Raw genomic sequence first — 21,141 nt, 5'->3', positions numbered from 1 at the left:
AAAATAAATAATCCACCACTTAAAGCTGTACATTAGAGTTCTAAAGATTAATTTACTCACATGTAGACCTCATTTTTTAAATCTCAGAAACATGACAGTGACATCTCATTTTTAAAATGTTAGAGTAATCTACATATAATACAAAGTTTTGTCACTACACCAGCTCACCACATTTCCCAGCCACAAAAGACCCCAGAAAAAACAAAAACAAAAACCCTACAAAATGTGAGCTTGTTCGGGAAACCATAACATTTACTTTAGGTTTCAGATTCTGTGAAAATTTAAAGAATTACAGTTCGTCCTACTTACTTTAATGCCCCCAAATTGTTCTTTAAACAGCTTTATTGAGGGATAATTTACATACCATAAAATTCACGGTTTGAAGTATGCAATTCAGTGATTACTTGTGCAACCACTACTACAATCTGATTTTAGAATAATTCCCACCACCCCAAAAAGAAACTCTGTGCCCATTTGATGTGCAAAGGTGTTTTATAAGGAATGTTAAATCTCCCAACAACACTCACAGCCTAATACAAAGCAAAGCCAATATTCCAAGCAAAGGTTGTTTAAATCAGAGAGATACTGCTCACAAGAGCTCAAAAATAAAATTACATTACCTAGCAAAGTGCAGGCCTGCCTGGTATGTGCCATCTCCTTGGTATCATCAACTCCTTCAATCACAGGACTGCCACCTTGCTTTGTGTAATGAAAGTTATTTGCATTTCCTGTATTTAAGGAAAAAAAAGATTTGCAGTCTATGAAAAAGCTTTGACTTCTACCTTTATGTCCACTCTAAAGTAGAGGCACTGATAGCACAGATAAGTGTACAGAGTCTGGAGTTCGATTCCAACTCAATACTCAAACAGGTATCAACACATGGCCAATCTTGCTTCATTTACACAGTCATTCACCCCTTCTCCATCCCTAGGTTATCGTGAAGCCAATTACAGACTTGTTATCATTTTATTCATAAATATTTCAGTATGAGATAATCTCCCTTTTACCAAATAAGTTTATGAACTTGGGAATTAAAAGAAAACAATACCAGGACAATAAATTTAACCCCATATTCATACCTAATCGCAGCATTTTAAATTCAGGTAAATTTGCTGAAGCACAAAGCTGATAGAAGATATGATAGTTTCTCTCCTCTTCTGCCTTTGAAATAAGAAGAGTTTTCAATTATAGCATTTTAACCTAAAACTCATAAAATTCAATCACAAAAATTTTAATATTTAATTCAGTGCAATAAGTTGTCCCTTCCCAAATTTCCTAATATAGGATTATGATTATTAAATTTTATGATTAGCTATGTGCATATATGAGTATGTATCTATTAGTTACATTCAACAAAAATGATCTGATAATGATGTTTTTGGAAGTAAAGAACAGCTTGATATATGCCATTGTCTTAAGAGATCATTATCTTTGGGGAAAACTAAAACCATGTTTTTGGGAAACAGGTATCCTCTGCTGTTCTTTTTTTCTTTTTTGTTTGTTTTTGTTTTTCATTATGTTCCTTAAGTCTTTATTTATTTTTTTAATATTAAATTTATTGTCAAATTGGTTTCCATACAACACCCGGTGCTCATCCCAACAGGTGCCCTCCTCAATACCCATCCCCACCCACCCCTCCCTCCCACCAACCATGAACCCTCAGATTGTTCTCAGTTTTTAAGAATCCCTTATGGTTTGGCTCCCTCCTTCTCGAACCCCCTTTTTCCCCCTCCCCCATGGTCTTCTGTTAAGTTTCTCAGGATCCACATAAGAGTGAAACCATATGGTATCTGTCTTTCTCTGTATGACTTATTTCACTTAGCATAACACTCTCCAGTTCCATCCATGTTGCTACAAAAGCCCATATTTCATTCTTTCTCATTGCCACATAGTACTCCATTGTGTATATAAACCACAATTTCTTTATCCATTCATCAGTTGATGGACATTTAGGCTCTTTCCATAATTTGGCTATTGTTGAGAGTGCTGCTATAAACATTGGGGTACAAGTGCTCCTATGCATCAGTACTCCTGTATCCCTTGGGTAAATTCCTAGCAGTGCTATTGCTGGGTCATAGGGTAGGTCTATTTTTAATTTTCTGAGGAACCTCCACACTGCTTTCCAGAGCAGTTGCACCAGTTTGCATTCCCACCAACAGTGCAAGAGGGTTCCCGTTTCTCCACATCCTCTCCAGCATCTATAGTCTCCTGATTTGTTCATTTTAGCCACTCTGACTGGCGTGAGGTGGTATCTGTGTGTGGTTTTGATTTTATTTCCCTGATGAGGAGCGACGTTGAGCATCTTTTCCTGTGCCTGTTGGCCATCCGGATGTCTTCTTTAGAGAAGTGTCTATTCATGTTTTCTGCCCATTTCTTCACTGGGTTATTTGCTTTTCAGGTGTGGAGTTTGGTGAGCTCTTTATAGATTTTGGATACTAGCCCTTTGTCCGATATGTCATTTGCAAATATCTTTTCCCATTCCATTGGTTGCCTTTTAGTTTTGTTGTTTCCTTTGCAGTGCAGATGCTTTTTATCTTGAGGAAGTCCCAATAGTTCATTTTTGCTTTTAATTCCCTTGACTTTGGAGATGTGTCAAGTAAGAAATTGCTGTGGCTGAGGTCAGAGAGGTCTTTTCCTGCTTTCTCCTCTAGGGTTTGGATGGTTTCCTGTCTCACAATCAGGTCCTTTATCCATTTTGAGTTTATTTTTGTGAATGGTGTGAGAAAGTGGTCTAGTTTCATTCTTTGGCATGTTGCTGTCCAGTTCTCCCAGCACCATTTGTTAAAGAGACTCTTTTTTCCATTGGATATTCTTTCCTGCTTCGTCAAAGATTATTTGGCCATACGTTTGTGGGTCCAATTCTGGAGTCTCTATTCTATTCCATTAGTCTATGTGTCTGTTTTTGTGCCAATACCATGCTGTCTTGATGATTACAGCTTTGTACTAGAGGCTAACGTCTGGGATTGTGATGCCTCCTGCTTTGGTCTTCTTCTTCAATATTACTTTGGCCATTTGGGGTCTTTTGTGGTTCCATACAAATTTTAGGATTGCTTGTTCTAGCTTCGAGAAGAATGCTGGTGCAATTTTGATTGGGATTGCATTGAATGTGTAGATAGCTTTGGGTAGTATTGACATTTTGACAATATTTATTCTTCCAATCCATGAGCACGGAATGTTTTTCCATTTCTTTATATCTTCTTTAATTTCCTTCATAAGCTTTCTATAGCTTTCAGAATACAGATCTTTTACATCTTTGCTTAGAGTTATTCGTAGGTATTTTATGCTTCTTGGTGCAATTGTGAAAGGGATCAGTTTCTTTATTTGTCTTTCGGTTGCTTCATTATTAGTGTATAAGAATGCAACTGATTTCTGTACATTGATTTTGTACCCTGCGACTTTGCTGAATTCATGTGTTCTAGTAGACTTTTTGTGGAGTCTATTGGGTTTTCCATGTATAATATCATGTCATCATTTGTCATGTCATGTCAAATAAAAGCTTGACTTCATCTTTGCCAACTTTGATGCATTTGATTTCCTCTTGTTGTCTGATTGCTGATGCTAGAACTTCCAACACTATGTTAAACAACAGCGGTCAGAGTGGACACCCCTATCATGTTCCTGATCTCAGGGGGAAGGCTCTCAGTTTTTCCCCATTGAGGATGATAGTAGCTGCGGGCTTTTCATAAATGGCTTTTATGATGATTAAGTATGTTCCTTCTATCCCAACTTTCTCCAGGGTTTTTATTAAGAAAGGATGGTGAATTTTGTCAAATGCCTTTTCTGCATCGATTGACAGGATCATATGGTTCTTATCTTTTCTTTCATTAATGTGATCTATCACACTGATTGATTTGCAAATGTTGAACCAGCCCTGCAGCCCAGGAATGAATCCCACTTGATCATGGTGAATAATTCTTTTTATATGCTGTTGAATTCAATTTGCTAGTATCTTATTGAGAATTTTTGCATCCATATTCATCAGGGATATTGGCCTGTAGTTCTCTTTTTTTTGCTGGGACTCTGGTTTAGGAATCAAAGTAATGCTGGCTTCATAGAATGAGTCTGGAAGTTTTCCTTCCCTTTCTATTTTTTGGAACAGCTTGAGAAGGATAGGTATTATCTCTGCTTTAAATGTCTGGTAGAATTCCCCAGGGAAGCCATCTGGTCCTGGACTCTTATTTGTTGGGAGATTTTTGATGACTGATTCAATTTCTTCACTGGTTATGGGTCTGTTCAAGCTTTCTATTTCTTCCTGTTTGAGTTTTGGAAGTATGTGGGTGTTTAGGAATTTGTCCATTTCTTCCAGGTTGAACAGTTTGTTGGCATATAATTTTTCCCTGATAATTGCTTGTATTTCTGAGGGATTGGCTGTAATAATTCCATTTTCATTCATGATTTTATCTATTTGGGTCATCTCCCTTTTCTTTTTGAGAAGCCTGGCTAGAGGTTTATCAATTTTGTTTATTTCTTCAAAAAACCAACTCTTGGTTTCGTTGATCTGCTCTACACTTTTTTTAGATTCTATATTATTTCTGCTCTGATCTTTATTATTTCTCTTCTTCTGCTGGGTTTGGGGTATCTTTGTTGTTCTGCTTCTATTTCCTTCAGGTGTGCTGTTAGATTTTGTATTTCGGATTTTTCTTGTTTCTTGAGATAGGCCTGGATTGCAATGTATTTTCCTCTCAGGACTGCCTTCACTGCATCCCAAAGCATTTGGACTGTTGTATTTTCATTTTCATTTGTTCCCATATATTTTTTAATTTCTTCTCTAATTGCCTGGTTGACCCACTCACTCTTTAGTAGGGTGTTCTTTAACCTCCATGCTTTTGGAGGTTTTCCAGGCTTTTTCCTGTGGTTGTTTACAAGCTTCACAGCATTGTGGTCTGAAAGTGTGCATGGTATGATCTCAATTCTTGTATACTTATGAAGGGCTGTTTTGTGACCCAGTATGTGATCTATCTTGGAGAATGTTCCATGTGCACTCGAGAAGAAAGTATATTCTGTTGCTTTGGGATGTGGAGTTCTAAATATATCTGTCAAGTCCATCTGATCCAATGTATCATTCACGGCCCTTGTTTCTTTATTGATCCTGTGTCTAGATGATCTGTCCATTGTTGTAAGTGTAGTATTAAAGTCACCTGCAATTACCACATTCTTATCAATACGGTTGCTTACATTTGTGATTGTTTTATATATTTGGGGGTGCGCGTATTCGGTACATAGACATTTATAATTGTTAGCTCTTCATGATGGATAGACCCTGTAATTATTATATAATGCACTTCTTCATCGCTTCTTACAGCCTTTAAAGTCTAGTTTGTCTGATATAAGTATGGCTACTCCAGCTTTCTTTTCACTTCCAGTAGCATGATAGATAGTTCTCCATCTCCTCACTTTCAATCTCAAGGTGTCCTCAGGTCTAAAATAAGTCTCTTGTAGACAGCAAATAGATAGGTCTTGGTTTTTTATCCATTCTGATACCCTATGTCTTTTGGTTGGAGCATTTAGTCCATTTACATTCAGTGTTCTTATTGAAAGATGTGGGTTTAGAGTCATTGTGATGTCTGTAGGTTTCATGCTTGTAGTGATGTCTCTGGTACTTTGTCTCACAGGGTCCCCCTTAGGATCTCTTGTAGGGCTGGTTTAGTGGTGATGAATTCCTTCAGTTTTAGTTTGTTTGGGAAGACCTTTATCTCTCCTACCATTCTGAATGACAGACTTGCTGGATAAAGGATTCTCAGCTGCATATTTTTTCTGTTCATCACATTGAAGATTTCCTGCCATTCTTTTCTGGCCTGCCAAGTTTCAGTAGATAGGTCTGCTACTACTCTTATGTGTCTACCTTTGTAAGTTAAGGCTTTTTATTCCTAGCTGCTTTCAGAATTTTCTCTTAATCCTTGTATTTCGCCAGCTTCACTATGATATGTCATGCAGGAGATCAATTCAAGTTACGTCTAAAGGGAGTTCTCTGTGCTTCTTGTATTTCAATGCCTTTTCCCTTCCCCAGATCAGTGAAGTTCTCAGCTATGATTTGTTCAAGTACACCTTCAGCCCCTTTCTCTCTCTCTTCCTCTTCTGGAATTCGTATTATTTGGATATTGTTCTGTTTGATTGCATCACTTAGTTCTCTAATTCTCCCCTCATACTCATGGATTTTTTTGTCTCTCTTTTTCTCAGCTTTGTCTTTTTCCATAATTTTATCTTCTAATTCACCTATTCTTTCCTCTGCCTCTTCAATCCATGCTGTGGTTGCTTCCATTTTATTCTGCACCTCATTTATAGCAGTTTTTAGCTCCTCATGACTATTTCCTAGTCCCTTGATCTCTGTAGCAATAGATTCTCTACTGTCCTCTATACTTTTTTCAAGCCCAGCGATTAATTTTATGACTATTATTCTAAATTCTTGTTCTATTATATTGCTTAAATTGTTTTTGATCAATTCGTTAGCTGTTGCTACTTCCTGGAGTTTCTTTTGAGGAGAATTCTTTGTTTTGTCATTTTGGGTAGTCCCTGGGGTGGCTCCAAACTGCAGGGCACTTCCCCTATACTGTCCAGAGTAACTTGTGTTGGTGGGCGGGGCCGCAGTCAGACCCAATGTCTGCCCCGAGCCCACCGCTGGGGCCACAATCAGACTGGTGTGTACCTTATCTTCCCCTCTCCCAGGGGCAGGACTCACTGTGGAGTGGTGTGGCCCCTGTCTGGGCTACTTGCACACTGCCAGGCTTGTGGTGCTGCTTCGATGGGATCTGGCGTATTAACCGGGGTGAATCCGCAAGGTGCACAGGGGCGGGAGGGGCAGGCTTAGCTCGCTTTGCTGATGGTGGTCTCCTGTGGGAGGGGTCCCTCTTCTGTGGGACTCCTGTCTACACTTGGCTCCAGAGAGTCTGTTCTCCTAGTCTTCTGGCAGTTTTCTGGGTTATTTAGGCAGATGTGGGTGGAATCTAAGCGATCAGCAGGACGTGGTGAGCCCAGCGTCCTCCTACAGCGCCATCTTCCCTAGGTCTCCCTTAAGTCTTTTCTCCTCTGCTTTTCTAACATTCACATTATACCACTTCACTTTTGCAAAAGGCCTACATTAGTACCTGTTTCGCTAACCAAAAGAAATCCACAGAGGATTTTTTACAGAAAAGCTAAACAGTGTTTAGTGTTTGTTTTCAGTGAGCCATTAGAGGCAGCACACACCCAGAGCAGCGAGGGTGGCCCCGCCCAGCTCCTTGGCAGGGAACTAAGCTGAGCATCTCAGCATCACCCTGCCATACCTCTGAACTGTGTTTGTGAACATCTGTGCTTCATCTTGACTTATTTTGTGCATCCATTAGCAAGATGTGTCCCAAGGCATCAGAAAAGCCTAAGAGAGGTTACTTTTGGGGTCTAGCAATGCTCAAAAACTTTTCCATGTAAATTAATGGTATTTTTTCTTTGCTTTATTCCATTTCAGCTTACAAAAGTTTTCATATGAACAATCTGCTTTTGGATAGCGGGGGAAACCTGTACTCAGTATTTTCTCACAGTACCTTTCAAAGTCATAGTCTTCCTAACACTTTATTTTTTTAATGTGTATTTATTTTGAAAGACAGTGAGCACAGGGAAGGGCAGAGGGAGGGGGAGAGAGAGAATCCCAAGCAGGCTTCATGCTGTCAGTGTAGAGCTTGACGTGGGCTCAACTGTGAGATCATGACCTGAGTGCAAGTCAAGAGTAGGGGCTCTACCAACTGAGTCACCCAGGCACCCCTTCCTGACACTTTATTTATTTATTTAAAAAAAATTTTTTTTTCCCTTAATGTTTATTTTTGAGAGAAAGAGAGACAGAGTGTGAGTAGGGGAGGGGAAGAGAGAGAGGGAGACACAGAAAACAAAGCAGGCTCCAGGCTCCAGGCCGTCAGCACAGAGCCCAATACGGGTTTCGAACTCACAAACCATGAGATCATGACCTGAGCTGAAGTAGGAGGCTTAATCACCTGAGCCACCCAGGTGCTCCCACTACTTAACACTTTAAATGAAAAAGAATATTCCATCTTTGCCATATGTCAGAATAGATCACCTACTGTGGTTGTTTGTAAGAAATCCACAAATGTACTATACCATCCATATCATTTTAGTTTATATATTTTAACATCAGTATTTTACAAAATAGAAAATAAATCATGTACAATTCTAATATCATTTCTTAGTATTTCCTGACAGTCCTTTTTCTACATACATACTTTAAAAAAAATACAACTGTAGTAAAACTGAATCCTTATACTCTACCACCACCAAATCCTTGAATTCTGTAGTGTATTCAGTTGACTAAAGAATAGTGTGTCCTCAAGGTCAGGTTTGATGCCCAAAGGGGGATTATGTCTGGTAAAGAAGATTTTTTAAATTAATTTATTTATTTTGAGAGAGAGAGAAAGGCAGAGAGAGAGAGAGAGGAAAAGAGAGAGAGAATTCCAAGCAGGCTCTGCACTGTTGGCATGGAGTCTGACGTGGGGCTCGAACTCGCAAACTATGAGATCATGACCTGAGCCAAAACCAAGAACTAGACGCTCAACCGACTAAGCCACTCAGGCACCCCTGGTAAAGAAGATTTTTTAACTTTCATTATTCTATCTAAACAATATATTCTAAGAGAGGAGAAGGAAGGTAAGAGGACAAGGAATTGAGTTCAAACTGTAAGTCACTGAAAGCATATCCCAATGTCTTCCCTATCAACTGGGAAATATGAGAGTTAAGACTAAACTAAAAGCACCTTTTTTTAAATAAGCTTACCCTACCATCATCTGTAGGAAAAGTCAAAACCATTAAACCTAGACCAGTGCCGAGTCCCAAAGATTATTAGTCTAATAGGTACTGTCCTGCCTCTGACAGGTACCATTTTACATACTGTGGTCCAAATGTGGTCTGTAGTAATATTGTCATAAGTTATCAAGACTTATAAGTTATAAGTTCAAGAGTTATCTGCAAATTAAATGCACACCAGCAGGGCACCTGGGTGGCTCAGTTGGTTAAGCGACCGACTTCGGCTCAGGTCATGATCTCATAGTTTGTGAGTTCAAGCCCCGCGTCGGGCTCTGTGCTGACAGCTCAGGGCCCGGAGCCTACTTCAGATTCTGTGTCTCCCCCTCTCTCTACCCCTCCCCTGCTCATGCTCTGTGTCTCTCCCTGAATAATAAATAAACGCTAAAAAAAAGAGTTAAAAAAATGCACACCAGCAAGCATGAGCTCTGAAATTGGCAATCTAATACAAGTACTTATGGGTATCTGCCCAGCTTACCTGGAATACCACTCTGGATTTCTCTAAAAGGTAAGTTCTCATATTGGCACCAATGATTCGATATCTCTTATCAAAACCAATTTCAATATACTTCCCAAAACGGCTGCTGTTATCATTCCTGGTTGTCTTAGCATTTCCAATGGACTAAGAAGCAAAGGGAAAAATAATATTTTAGAAGTATAGTTCATGACATGACATTTACAGAGTTTGTTCAGGGACAGAAAGGACAGAATAGAACACAACCCTTTATAACTGATTCTTTTAAGAACAGAAACAATTTTGCCCCTGCAGGCACCAGGGTATGCTTTGCCCACTGTGCAACCACACAGATACCCACTAATAGTTCATATCTGTCTTGTTATTCTCACACAAATTATTTTCAGAAACAGCAAACCTGAGCACAGTGGCTAGGGGATTTTCACACCATTTGTGGTATCAGAACACGCTCATTGAAGTCAATAAGGAAAGAAACGATGGGAATGGGGGCTGCCAAGGCAAGACCTCTTAGTTATACACTTGGGTTTGGATTTCCTGAAAAACTTGGGCTGTGTAATATAAATAAGCTGGTTAAGACAAATTAATATTTTCATGGAGATGCTATTCCGGTGTTCAGAGCCTCATTAGCTAGAAGTTTCTATCATTTTACCCTGTGACAACAAAGGCCTAGTTGGACTGTTTATTAGCAGAGTATTAATAATTACCCACTCAATTCAAAGCCATTTTCTGAAACCAGACATACTAAAATCTGCCCTTGGGATTTGATAGTTTTCTCTATCTTACAAAACATCTGCTATAGAATTCAGAGAATGTAACTTTCTGCTAATTTTTTATATAACTTTAAAAATTAAGGTAACATACGTACTACTTTTTTCAATGTTTATTTATTTATTTTGAGAATGGGGAAGAGGGGCAGAGGAAAAGACAGAGAATCTCAGGTAGGCTCCATGCTCAGCATGGAGCCTGACATGGAGCTCAGTCTCACAGCTATGAGGTAATGACCTGAGCCAAGATCATGACCTAAGCCAAAATCAAGAGTCAGATGCTTAACTGACTGAGACACCCAGATGCCCCTCATACGTACTACTTTCTGACTTAGGTAACATGTTTCCATAAAGTTTTGTTTCAAGGCAAAGCAAAAAACAAGTGTAGTAAGAAAAGCAAGTGTTCACATAATGCATATATTAAATGTTTAATAAACAATTTCACATACAATTAATACCATTTACTTGTACAAAGCCTAAGACTATCAGAATTAATATATTAAAGTCATAGCAGAGAGAAAGGCGTGAAAATGCTCTGGTGTATTAAAAAAGCAATACAAATATAAGTGATGAAAACAGTAATAACATAACCACAAAAAATCAACACATTAGATTCTCTGATCAGTCAAAGAAAGCACATTTTCACTCTGTGAAATACAAGGCAGATATTGTCCTATTTTGCTTTGGCAGTGAGAACACTGCTATATTTCAGATTAACATTTTAAATGGAAAGAGTGATGGAAAGCTATCTTCCAAGCAAAATAAGAGTGAACTAATATAGCCTAAGATAATTTAACAATACATTTACTTAGATATTCCCTTTCTTGATGGCATGAAAAGTACAACAAAAAAATCTCCATATATTCCAGTTATTTTTATTTTATTTAGAAAAGGAAATTAATGATAAATGCAGGATTTTCATTCACCACACACGTTTCTTTCACCACTCTGTCACAGAGCAGAGGAAGACGATGTAGTAATTATGGCAATGGCAGTAATAGCCACCGAGTGTTTACCAGGCACTGTCCCAAGCACCTTTCTGCCAGCAACTAAGGAAGCTGGGGAAGGGGGCGCCACAGCCACTCCTTCCTCCCTGACTCTATCCCACCTTCCAGATGCCATCTCTCTCCTATCTACTCAGAGTGGGAGTCAGAGCGGCCAAGCTGTCAAAACAGCACTACACTCTATGAGAATCTGCAGTGAGTAGGCCAGGGTTGAAACAGACTCCTCCCCTTTGTCTTTGAGTGAAATGTATTTAAACATAGAGCAAAGAATGGTAGAAGAAGCAAATGAAATAGAAGTCTGAAGATCTGGGTATTAGACTAGGCCCTATTACCAACTTGCCAACATTTAATCCTCTGAGGAATGCTAGTGACTCCAAGTGTAAACTGCCTAGGTGAGATGAGCTCCAGGATCCTTTTCAAAACTAAAACTATATGATGCTAAGCCTTGAACCTGGTAAGGAAAGGTTCTATATACAAACAATACCTTTTGTTCATTCCCTCTAATTGCTCCCTCTGCCTTTTAAGTACTATATTTACAACAGACCCCCTTAATGCTATTTTCATTTCAGTTAGCAAGAAACTTCTTTTTTTAATTTTTTTTTTCAACGTTTATTTATTTTTGGGACAGAGAGAGACAGAGCATGAACGGGGGAGGGGCAGAGAGAGAGGGAGACACAGAATCGGAAACAGGCTCCAGGCTCTGAGCCATCAGCCCAGAGCCCGACGCGGGGCTCGAACTCACGGACCGCGAGATCGTGACCTGGCTGAAGTCGGACGCCCAACCGACTGCGCCACCCAGGCGCCCCAACTCTTCAGTTAGCAAGAAACTTCTAAGGAAAAGTTTGGTGGTCTTGATTGTACCACTGATTTCAGTGAAGTGTTGAGTGAGTTCCTCCTCTTTACTAAAAGCACATAAAAGTCTTCAACTATGGTTATTAAAGATGTAAAAGAACTATTAAGATCCCGTATGCCCCAAGAATATTTCCCTGTCCCCATCTTAGGATGAAAATGTCCTAGAGAAAAGGAGGAAAACATGAAAAAATGAGCAAAAAAGATTCATTTCTCTGTGCCTCATTGTATTTTGCCAAAGGAGCCTATGCTGAGGATGAGCTTGCTTTCTAGAGGATAATGTGGAAATCCCCTTAGCCACTGGGCTGTGATGTTAATGTAGGACGCTCATTATCCCAGGAGTTTCAAATCACTGGAGACCCAGACATGCCATCCTTGACATCACAGTAAAGGACTCTGATATAGAGATGCAGTCTTGAGAAGCAGGTTTAAAGTTACAAACTTTCTAGGTCACATACTCAATATTTCATCTGTCTTTCTCCCATGACTGCAAACCCTTTGGTACCATTCTTAAGCCCCAGATTCCACTTTAATCTTTGAAATTGTTATGCCCTCATTTGTAGTTATTGAAAATTATTCTCTGTGTGCCAAACTTTCTTAATCCAAATTCCTTTAGAAAAAATACACAATGTAGAAGGGAATAGCTAAGCATAATTTTTTTGTTCAGTGTAGCAAACAAAGTAAATTCTTTCTAAGTACATATTAAAAAGTAGTATTTGTAGCCATTCTACTATCTCTCCTGCTAACACAAGTGAACTATGTATTGTGGAAAAACCGATGTACTATTTTTTGAATGAGAATATAGCAAGGTCATAAAATATGTCAATCAACTTGACATATTCTAGAAGGTTCATTCTGGACTTACATTATTATATGGTCCACGTCTAGAAAAGGTGGGGTTCCTGGATGCCATCACAACTTAGACTGGGATATTCTAACATTAGGGACTAAGAATGAGCTAAATTATTGCCAAATACAGAGAATTTGTTGTTGTGACCAAAAATAGTCAAACTGATGGTAGGAAGCAAAGCAAAGGCCTGTTGTTTTCTGCCCCAAACCCAAAACATGGCTCTACAGATTATATTTCCCCAATATTAACTGTGGCATCCAGCACTACAGTTGGCATCTGTAGCTTAAATTCTTCCGAAATCTTAATATTTGCTTAAATTCTCTACTACTCTTTTTGGCATAAACCTGTTTCCCCCAGTCTGTGCCACTTCAGAAAGCTTCTCCAGTTCTCTTTCCACAGTGCACTTAGCCCAGGCAGCCCCATAACTTCCCCAGCATATCCTGTCCTCTCAATCCCAAGAAGAGAAGTTCCGCTGCTCTGGAGGACAGCCCTGTGGGCAAGGGGTCACAGCACTCTGTTCTGAAGTGTCACACATGGCACTGCAAACCAGGCACAATTACCTCTGGACTGATTATTGCAAAAACCACTTGTACCACAGGTGCACCAGGCCAGTTCTAAACTCCGTCTGTGTTTGGGTGACAAATAAGGCTTGACAAAGGAAAAAAACAGGAATAAACAATGCTGACTTGAATTCTCAATGAGAAAGGTTTGTTCCTCCCTGTCTAAAATAATTTATCTCCATTATTAATGAGAAATACTTTTCTCCATTTAATGGGACTTCTTGCAAAAATGTTTGACTTTCTTAAAATCATATTAATAGACAGATAATTCTCTAACTACAAATCCTGGAATATTCAAATTCTCACACAAACAGGTCCACTTTCTTTGGAATCAGCATTTCCACTCTATACATATTTCACCTTTGAAAGGACATCCTTTTGTAGTTGTCCTTTCTCAGGAATTTATTAAATTGTACTGAATTTCTTTTTCTAGCCTACAGCTTTGTGATATGCTAGACAAAAACAAGAAGAAAAATGTTCATAAGATCATGACTTAAGCTTATAGTTAAAATCTGGGGGAAAAATATAGAAAAGGCTAACAGGTTGTACTAAGTATAGAAAATGAAATGTGGGCAAAGGGATGATAAAATTCTTCATGCTTGAGCATGGAGAATCCTATGAACTCAGAATTAGAGGGAAATGAGGAACACACTTCTACTACAAGGAACAATAGATAGGAGTCAAATAACTAGGAGAATAGAAATTTAGAAAATGAAATACCACTACCAGCTATTTAGAGGCAACAATTCAAAGGTAGGTTAAAAGTGCAGGATTATGGAATAAAGTAAATGCCTCCATAGCTGGGCTTTACTCAAATGTCTACCTTACTGACTTTTTACTTTTCTGAGGTATATTCTTACTAATATGTGGAAAAGTATTTTCCTACTTTTAGTGGCCAGGACATCCTCAACTTTCTTACATGTGGTGTTTCAATTTTTGGGGCATGTTTCTTAAGAAAATATAGTAACAAGGTCAAGGCTGCTGCTGTCTTACCTCCATAATGGGGTTGGAGGCCAAGACCTTTTCCTCAACATTGGCTTCACTGGCAGAACCACTTACAGTTGCAAAGTATCGCATGGCATACTTAGCTGAAACTGTTTTTCCTGCCCCAGACTCTCCACTTACGATGATGGACTGATTTCGTTCATCTCTGTAAAACAAAGAAGAGTAACTGTCAGTGCTGCCCACTCCTGAATGTTATTAACATTATTTCCTCTGTGCTCTCATCAAAGAGCCATGGTGAATTTCTCCTGGTTCATATGTCCAGAAATGTGGGAAGGAACATAAGAATGATATTTCCTAATAAAAGTAACTACTTACAGGGGCATCTGGGTGGCTCAGTCAGTTAAGCATTTGACTCTTGATTTTGGCTCAGGTCACTATCTCACAGGTTTGTGAGTTTGAGCCCCACAATGGGCTCTGTGCTAACAGTGCAGAGCCTGCTTGGGATTCTCTCTCTCTCTCTCTCTCTCTCTCTCACTCTCTCTCTGACCTTCCCCTACACACATGTGCATTCTATCTCTAAATAAATAAACAAACAAACAAACAAACAAACAAACTTAAAAAAAATAACTACTCATAAACTAGTAATGAACAGAGAGGGGGAAGAAGATATAAAGCATCGAATCAGAGAACATCACATCTGAGGTGAACCTGTAATAGAGGGTCTCTGAATTTTTTGTGTGTACATGTCTCAAACACATTATTTAATTTCTGGATAATAATTCTAGTATACTACAGTACTGTTGTCAATCACCTCAGAAGAGAAAGGAGCCACAGCAAAGGAATTTAAAAGAAAATCCTATTAAAATTATAAATTGTCTAGTATTTAACAGTCCTTAAAGTAATGTCTCCCACGAACTCCAGCTTCTGCTGAAAGTGTCCTCATTAGTAGAGAAGAAACGCTTCATTTATTTGTTGGTGATTTGTTCAAATATGTCACAACTCAAAAACTACTATTACCTCTTTAATTCACCCACACAATGACTCAAAAACTCTGATATACTTGCTCATAAGACTATCATTTCTTTGAGGATAAAGACCTAGATCATCTTTATCTTTAATATCCAGCACCTAATCCAGAGCCCGACACATCACAGAAACTCAATAAATGTGTATTGATTATAAGTAAATAAAACTTCAATGAGCAACCTAGCCTAAGAATAAATCTTTCTGTTTAGACTACAATTTCTACTAGGACAGAAGTAGGAAATTGTACTTCCTAAGATGGAACCTGCAACCAGCTTTTTATCAAAATAACAGAACAAGTACATAAAGGTGGTATCATTTGTGCCCTTAATTTGCAAAGGGACAGGATCAGGATGATATCAAAGATTTTTAGTGGGACTATCCTACAAGGCCACAAGATGGGGAGGTTATTCTACTACAGAAGATGATCTTTTTATCTTTAAAAGGAGACTTATTTATCCAACAAATATACCTACTACACCTATCAAACACCTACTACATGCTAAACATTGTGCTAAATACTAGGGATACAAATTAAATAAGCTGGGATCCGTGTCCTCAGTGGTGAATGGTCTAACAGGAATGAGAGACCTAGTAATTCAAGATTATAATACTTGTGATGGGGCACTGAAAGGAGGAAGAGGTGATCAGGGAAGGCTCCCTAGAGAAGATACCAGAACAAGGTCTAGAATGATAACTAGGAAAAAGCAAGGGACGGGGAAGTCAGAAAGGAAACATACCAGGGAAAAGAGACAACAAAATAAAAGCTCAGAAGCATGAGAAGTTATAATTATAATTATAATGAGAAGTTATAATTCAATTTGGCTGGAACATGGAGTTATGACAGATAAGGTTGCAGAAATGACCAAGAACATGATCACAAAGTTCTTACATGAGAGGTTAAGGAATCTGAAGTTTACCTAAAAATGATGGAGTGCCATTATAGGGTTTTACACAGAAAATAACACAATCTAATTAGTAAAAATCACTCTGGCAGCAATATGGACTATGGGCAGCAGGGTGTCCAGATGTAAAATTATCAAAGTGTGAGTAAAGGTTGTGGTGGTCCTGACTGAGAGAGGTAGATGGGTTTCAGAGACACCAAAGTGATAGAATCCACAGTACTTGGCAATAAATTTTCAAAGTAGAAATTTAGGACTTTTCTGAGGAAAAGTTTCTTTTTCTTTTGAGAAATGAGGCTAACTGTCTTATTTTATAGACCTTGAAAAATACAGTAGGAGTACGCAGTTCAGGCCTGAGTATGCACACTTACATCACATTACCAGGACAGATAGCAGCCTATTCCTAACACCCAGACTCCCATATTGTGGGGAAAATCAGGAGGATCAAGGTGACACACTAAGGAATGTTTAATTTGTATAGTACAAGCTTGCATGTAATCCCCATTTTTATGACACATCATGGAATCTCATACTCATCATCTCATCATCTTTCTTTTTATTTGAATTTACAGATGGAACTGAATACTCCCATTGCCTCTGCTGATTCATGGCTGATTTCAAAATAAATCATCTAATAAAACAGTTCTCATTTTGGTGCCAGTGCACTTTCTTTTAGTCATTTAAAATGTCCCCAGAATTCACCTTTTTTCGATACATTAATCAAGGCATAGTATCAATAGTTTTCGGATTCCCTTCTACAGTATGAGTGGAAAAATTATCTCTTTGTAATTTCTGCATGATCAGTTCTGTCACTGTGCCTGTGTGACAGCACTCCTTCCAAGAGCAAACAAGGTGAGGAGGCTTCCACAAGTCTGACAAAATTATTAATGGGAACTGCTATTCTAAACTGTACTGCGTTTAAAAGGCTACTTCCAAGTCTTAATATCAAAATGTTATATCAAAAATCTAAAAGTTCATGTGAAATAGCCCTTTCCTATAATCTGGGGAAGAAGAAAAATATTAAAGATGATAAGATCAAAAACTATTCAAATGAACAGAGATTTGGACAAATACATACATATATGCACTGATATAAAGCACATGCCATATACATTTTCTTTTCCAGGATATAGGATCCTGGATCCATATGATCAATAGTTTTTAAAATTTTTAAAGGGATTTTATTATTTCTTTTATATTTCCCTGACTTTTTGGCAGGCTTCCCTTTTTTACCAAGGTTAGTAGAGCATTCCAATATATAAATAAGCACCACTCTTTCATTATATAAGCTCCTTCGCATCCAGGTTCTAATTTTAGATCTGTCATTTACCAGGTACATAGCTTAGAACAATTGCATGACCTCTATGGGTCACAGTTTTCTCATCTTTAAGATTAAATAGTACCCAAAGTCCTTCTCAAATTCTAAAGTACTATAATCTAAAAGTCTAACTCTGGAGTGGATTTTTCAAATCTTGGGTGGTCTACAGCCTGCACTCTAGCCAAGGTAAACTCTTAGGACCCAGAATAGTTGGGAAAGGACAGGCCTGTAGACACTCAGATGGTCTTGAGTGGCCATATTTGAAATGAGCAACATTTCTTCTCTGGAGGATCCCTGGATTTAAGATGGCCAAAATCAAAAAAGGGCTACAATGAGGAAAAATGTAAAATAATCAATTCACCTGCTTTTATTATTTATAAATGTTTATTTATTTATTTTGAGAGAGAAAGAGTGCAAGTGCAGGAGAGGCAGAGAGAAAGGGAGAGAGAGAATCCCAAGCAGTTTCCATGCTGCCAGTGCAGAGCCCAACGTGGAGCTCAATCTCACAAAACCATGAGATCATGACCTGAGCCGAAATCAAGAGTTAGACATTCGACCAACTGACCTACCCGGGCAATGCAATTAAATGCTTTTAAATTAAACACAGGAAGTAGAAATTTGTAGGTACAATAAAGTTTTTAAAATGTTTTTCAGTTCTATGTGGCCATACGAAGAAATGCCCAAAAGATAGAACAAGAGCGAGATAGGTAGAAGTGGGGAGTCAAGCAGAGACACAGATGAGAGAAGGTTAACACATAATAAAGACACACAAAAGGAAAAACAGGAAAAGTATGACAGAGATGAGGAGAAAACAGACAAAACCATCAGGGACAAATATTTTATGGTTCACGCTTGCTTAGACCATGCACAAAAATAAATGCAAAATGGATTAAAGACATAAAACCTTAATTCCTAGAAGAAAACATAGGCAGTAAGGTCTTTGACAGCAGCTGCAGAAAACATTTTTCTAGATATGTCTGTCTCCTTTGGTAAGGGAAACAAAAGCAAAATGAAACTATTTTTTTAATGTGTATTTATTTATTTTGAGAAAAAGAGAGAGTGTGTGTGCAAGTGGGACAGGGGCAGAGAGAAAAACCCAAGCAGACTCTGCACTAACAGCGTATAGCCCAATGTGGGGCTCATGAACTGTGAGATCATGATCTGAGCTGAAATCAAGAGTCAGAGGCTTAACCGACTGTGCCATCAAGGTGCCCTAAACTATTTTTATTTATCAAAATAAAAAGCTTTTGCACAATAAAACAAAAAAGGCAACCTACTGAATAAGAGAAGAGATTTGCAAATGACATATCCAATAAGGGGGTTAACATCCAAACTATTTAAAGAACTTATACAACTCAATACCAAAAACCCCCAAATAATCCAATTTAAAAATAGGCAGAAGCCATGAATAGACATTTTTCTAAAAAAGACATAGAGATGGCAAACAGACACATGAAAAGATGCTCGTCATCAGTCATCATCAGGGAAATGCAAATCAAAACTACAATGAGATATCACTTCACACCTGTCAGATGGCTAAAAGCAAAAAGAGAAGAAACAACAAATGTTGGCAAAGATGTGGAGAAAAAGGAACCCTCATGCACTGTTGGTGGGAATGCAAGCTGGTGAAGTCACTGTGAAAGACACTATGAGGTTCCTCAAAAATTTTAACATAGAATCACCCTATCTATGATCCAGTAATTTCACTACTAGATATTTAGCCCCCCCCCCCAAAAAAAAACCTACGAAAACACTAATTTGAAAATATAGATAGATAGAGATAAAGATACTCCTATGTTTACTACAGCATTATTTACAATAGCCAATATATGGAAGCAACCCAAGTATCCATCCATAGATAAATGGATAAAGATGTGGTATATTTACACAATGGAATGTTATTCAGCCATAAAAAAGACAGAGGTCTTACCATGTGCAACAATATGGATGGACCTAGAAGATATTATGCTAAGTGAAATAAGTCAGTCAGAGAAAGACAAATACCATAATGTCATTCACATGTGGAATTTAAGAAACAAAATAAATGAACAAAGGAAAAAAGCCAAAAGAAAACAGATTTTTAAATACAGAGAACAAATTGGTGGTTGCCAAAAGGGAGGTGGGTGGGAGGATGAGTGAAATAGGTGAAGGGGATTAAGAGTCCACTTATCGTGATGAAAAGTGAATAATGTATAGAATTACTGAATCATTATATTGTAAGTGTGAAACTAGTATAACACTGTGTTATTTATACTTGAATAAAATAAATAAAAAATTTTAAAAAATTTATGGTTCAAGGTGAATATCATAGGCTACCCTTTTCTATTCATTTGAGCTGTGAGCTTTAAATGGTTATATATGTGTAAATAATAATTTATAGTTCTTTGAAATTTTGACTATCTGATCAGTCAGTATTTATAATGCTTCAAGTACTCTTGTCCTTATATTACAAGAACCTTCTTTCTACTTGTAGGATATAGATATCACTTCAAAAGCCAGACAAAACCAAGTTAAAGAACAGAGATTCTCCACTCTTCATCAAGGACAGATCAATCTGGACCATCTTAAGGCTGCATGAACCAAAGATTTATGATTTCCGGCTTGGCCAGTTCTCTCAAGGGCCTCTACAGTAATACCAAATACCTGGGTACTGGGTGTCTTGGAGGTAAGCTCTTCTGACCTGTTTTATCAATGGTGGTTGCAGGGGCTCTAATGTGAACTAAAAGCCCCCACCTAAAAATACTGTTTCATTCATTTATTCAAAAAACATGTAATGAACAGCCACAATGTGCCAATCATTTTATGAAGATAAAAGACTCTGGGGCCATTGTTTATTGAGAGAGAATTGTACTTATTGAAAGTATAGTTAAAATATAGGGAAGTAATTGCTAGAAAAGAGGTCTATCCAGGAGACTATGAAACAAGGGAGGAAGGATATGAAATTGGTGGGAGATGTAAGAAGATGATGTCAGGAAATACTTTCTTGAAAAGGTGATGCCTTAATTGACTTTTACATGATTAGGAAAAACTAGGTAGTATAGGAAGAAGGCAATGGGAATTAAATTATATAGAGACACCTGAAATCTCAGGGGAAAAATTATTCAAGAATAGAATAGCCACTCTGGGTTAATGAAAGAGAAGAGTTACATCGTAGTCCATTTTCCTTCTTTGGTTTTCAGTATCTATATCTATCTAGTCTTTATACCTGTATCTATTTGGTCACCCCAACCTTTTCTTGTATCTATTAAGTTTTAATTTTATATCAGGTGTATTCTTTTATAGATTTTCCTTCTGAACTTTACCCTTTAAAAAATGTAATCTCTCTAGTTCATCATGGTCATATTGAATACTATTCATATCTTCTAAGACCATCAACCTCTTCTCTGCAAATTTAATGAGCATACTTCTCATTCACATCCTGGTCATTCATGACTCAGCTAAGTAATGCCAACCTCAGACCTGACTCATGCGGAACACAACTTAATATATCCACCCATGTTGATGTTGACTCTCTGATAGCCATCCACTGGGTGTTGCCATTTACTTTAGGTAAGTGTACAAGCACCTGCATCTAATTTTTAGCTTATAAGTGAACATGTTTGCATTAAACAAAATCTAGAGGTTTACTTTTTTGCAGGCAATCAATCTAATTGTTTCTTATTTAATCACTTGT

At 38.0% G+C, this 21,141-nt stretch overlaps 1 protein-coding gene across 7 annotated transcripts in view; it reads right to left on the bottom strand.

The window, feature by feature from the left end:
• MYO5A (myosin VA) overlaps positions 1-21,141 on the bottom strand; it is a 192,368-nt gene that overhangs the window by 89,795 nt on the left and 81,432 nt on the right. For all 7 annotated transcript variants that reach the window (XM_030318158.1, XM_030318162.1, XM_030318163.1 and 4 more), the window contains exons 5-8: positions 14,274-14,430; positions 9,257-9,400; positions 1,080-1,161; positions 621-728 (exon numbers count right to left, since the gene is read on the bottom strand). In XM_030318158.1, coding sequence (XP_030174018.1) covers positions 621-728; positions 1,080-1,161; positions 9,257-9,400; positions 14,274-14,430 — 491 coding nt within the window. The remainder of the gene's footprint in view (positions 1-620; positions 729-1,079; positions 1,162-9,256; positions 9,401-14,273; positions 14,431-21,141) is intronic.

Source organism: Lynx canadensis, chromosome B3 (assembly GCF_007474595.2).
Source record: "Lynx canadensis isolate LIC74 chromosome B3, mLynCan4.pri.v2, whole genome shotgun sequence".
NCBI lineage: Eukaryota > Metazoa > Chordata > Mammalia > Carnivora > Felidae > Lynx > Lynx canadensis.
The sequence above is the reverse complement of the archived record's forward strand: the minus strand, read 5'-3'. Positions and strand labels throughout refer to the sequence as shown.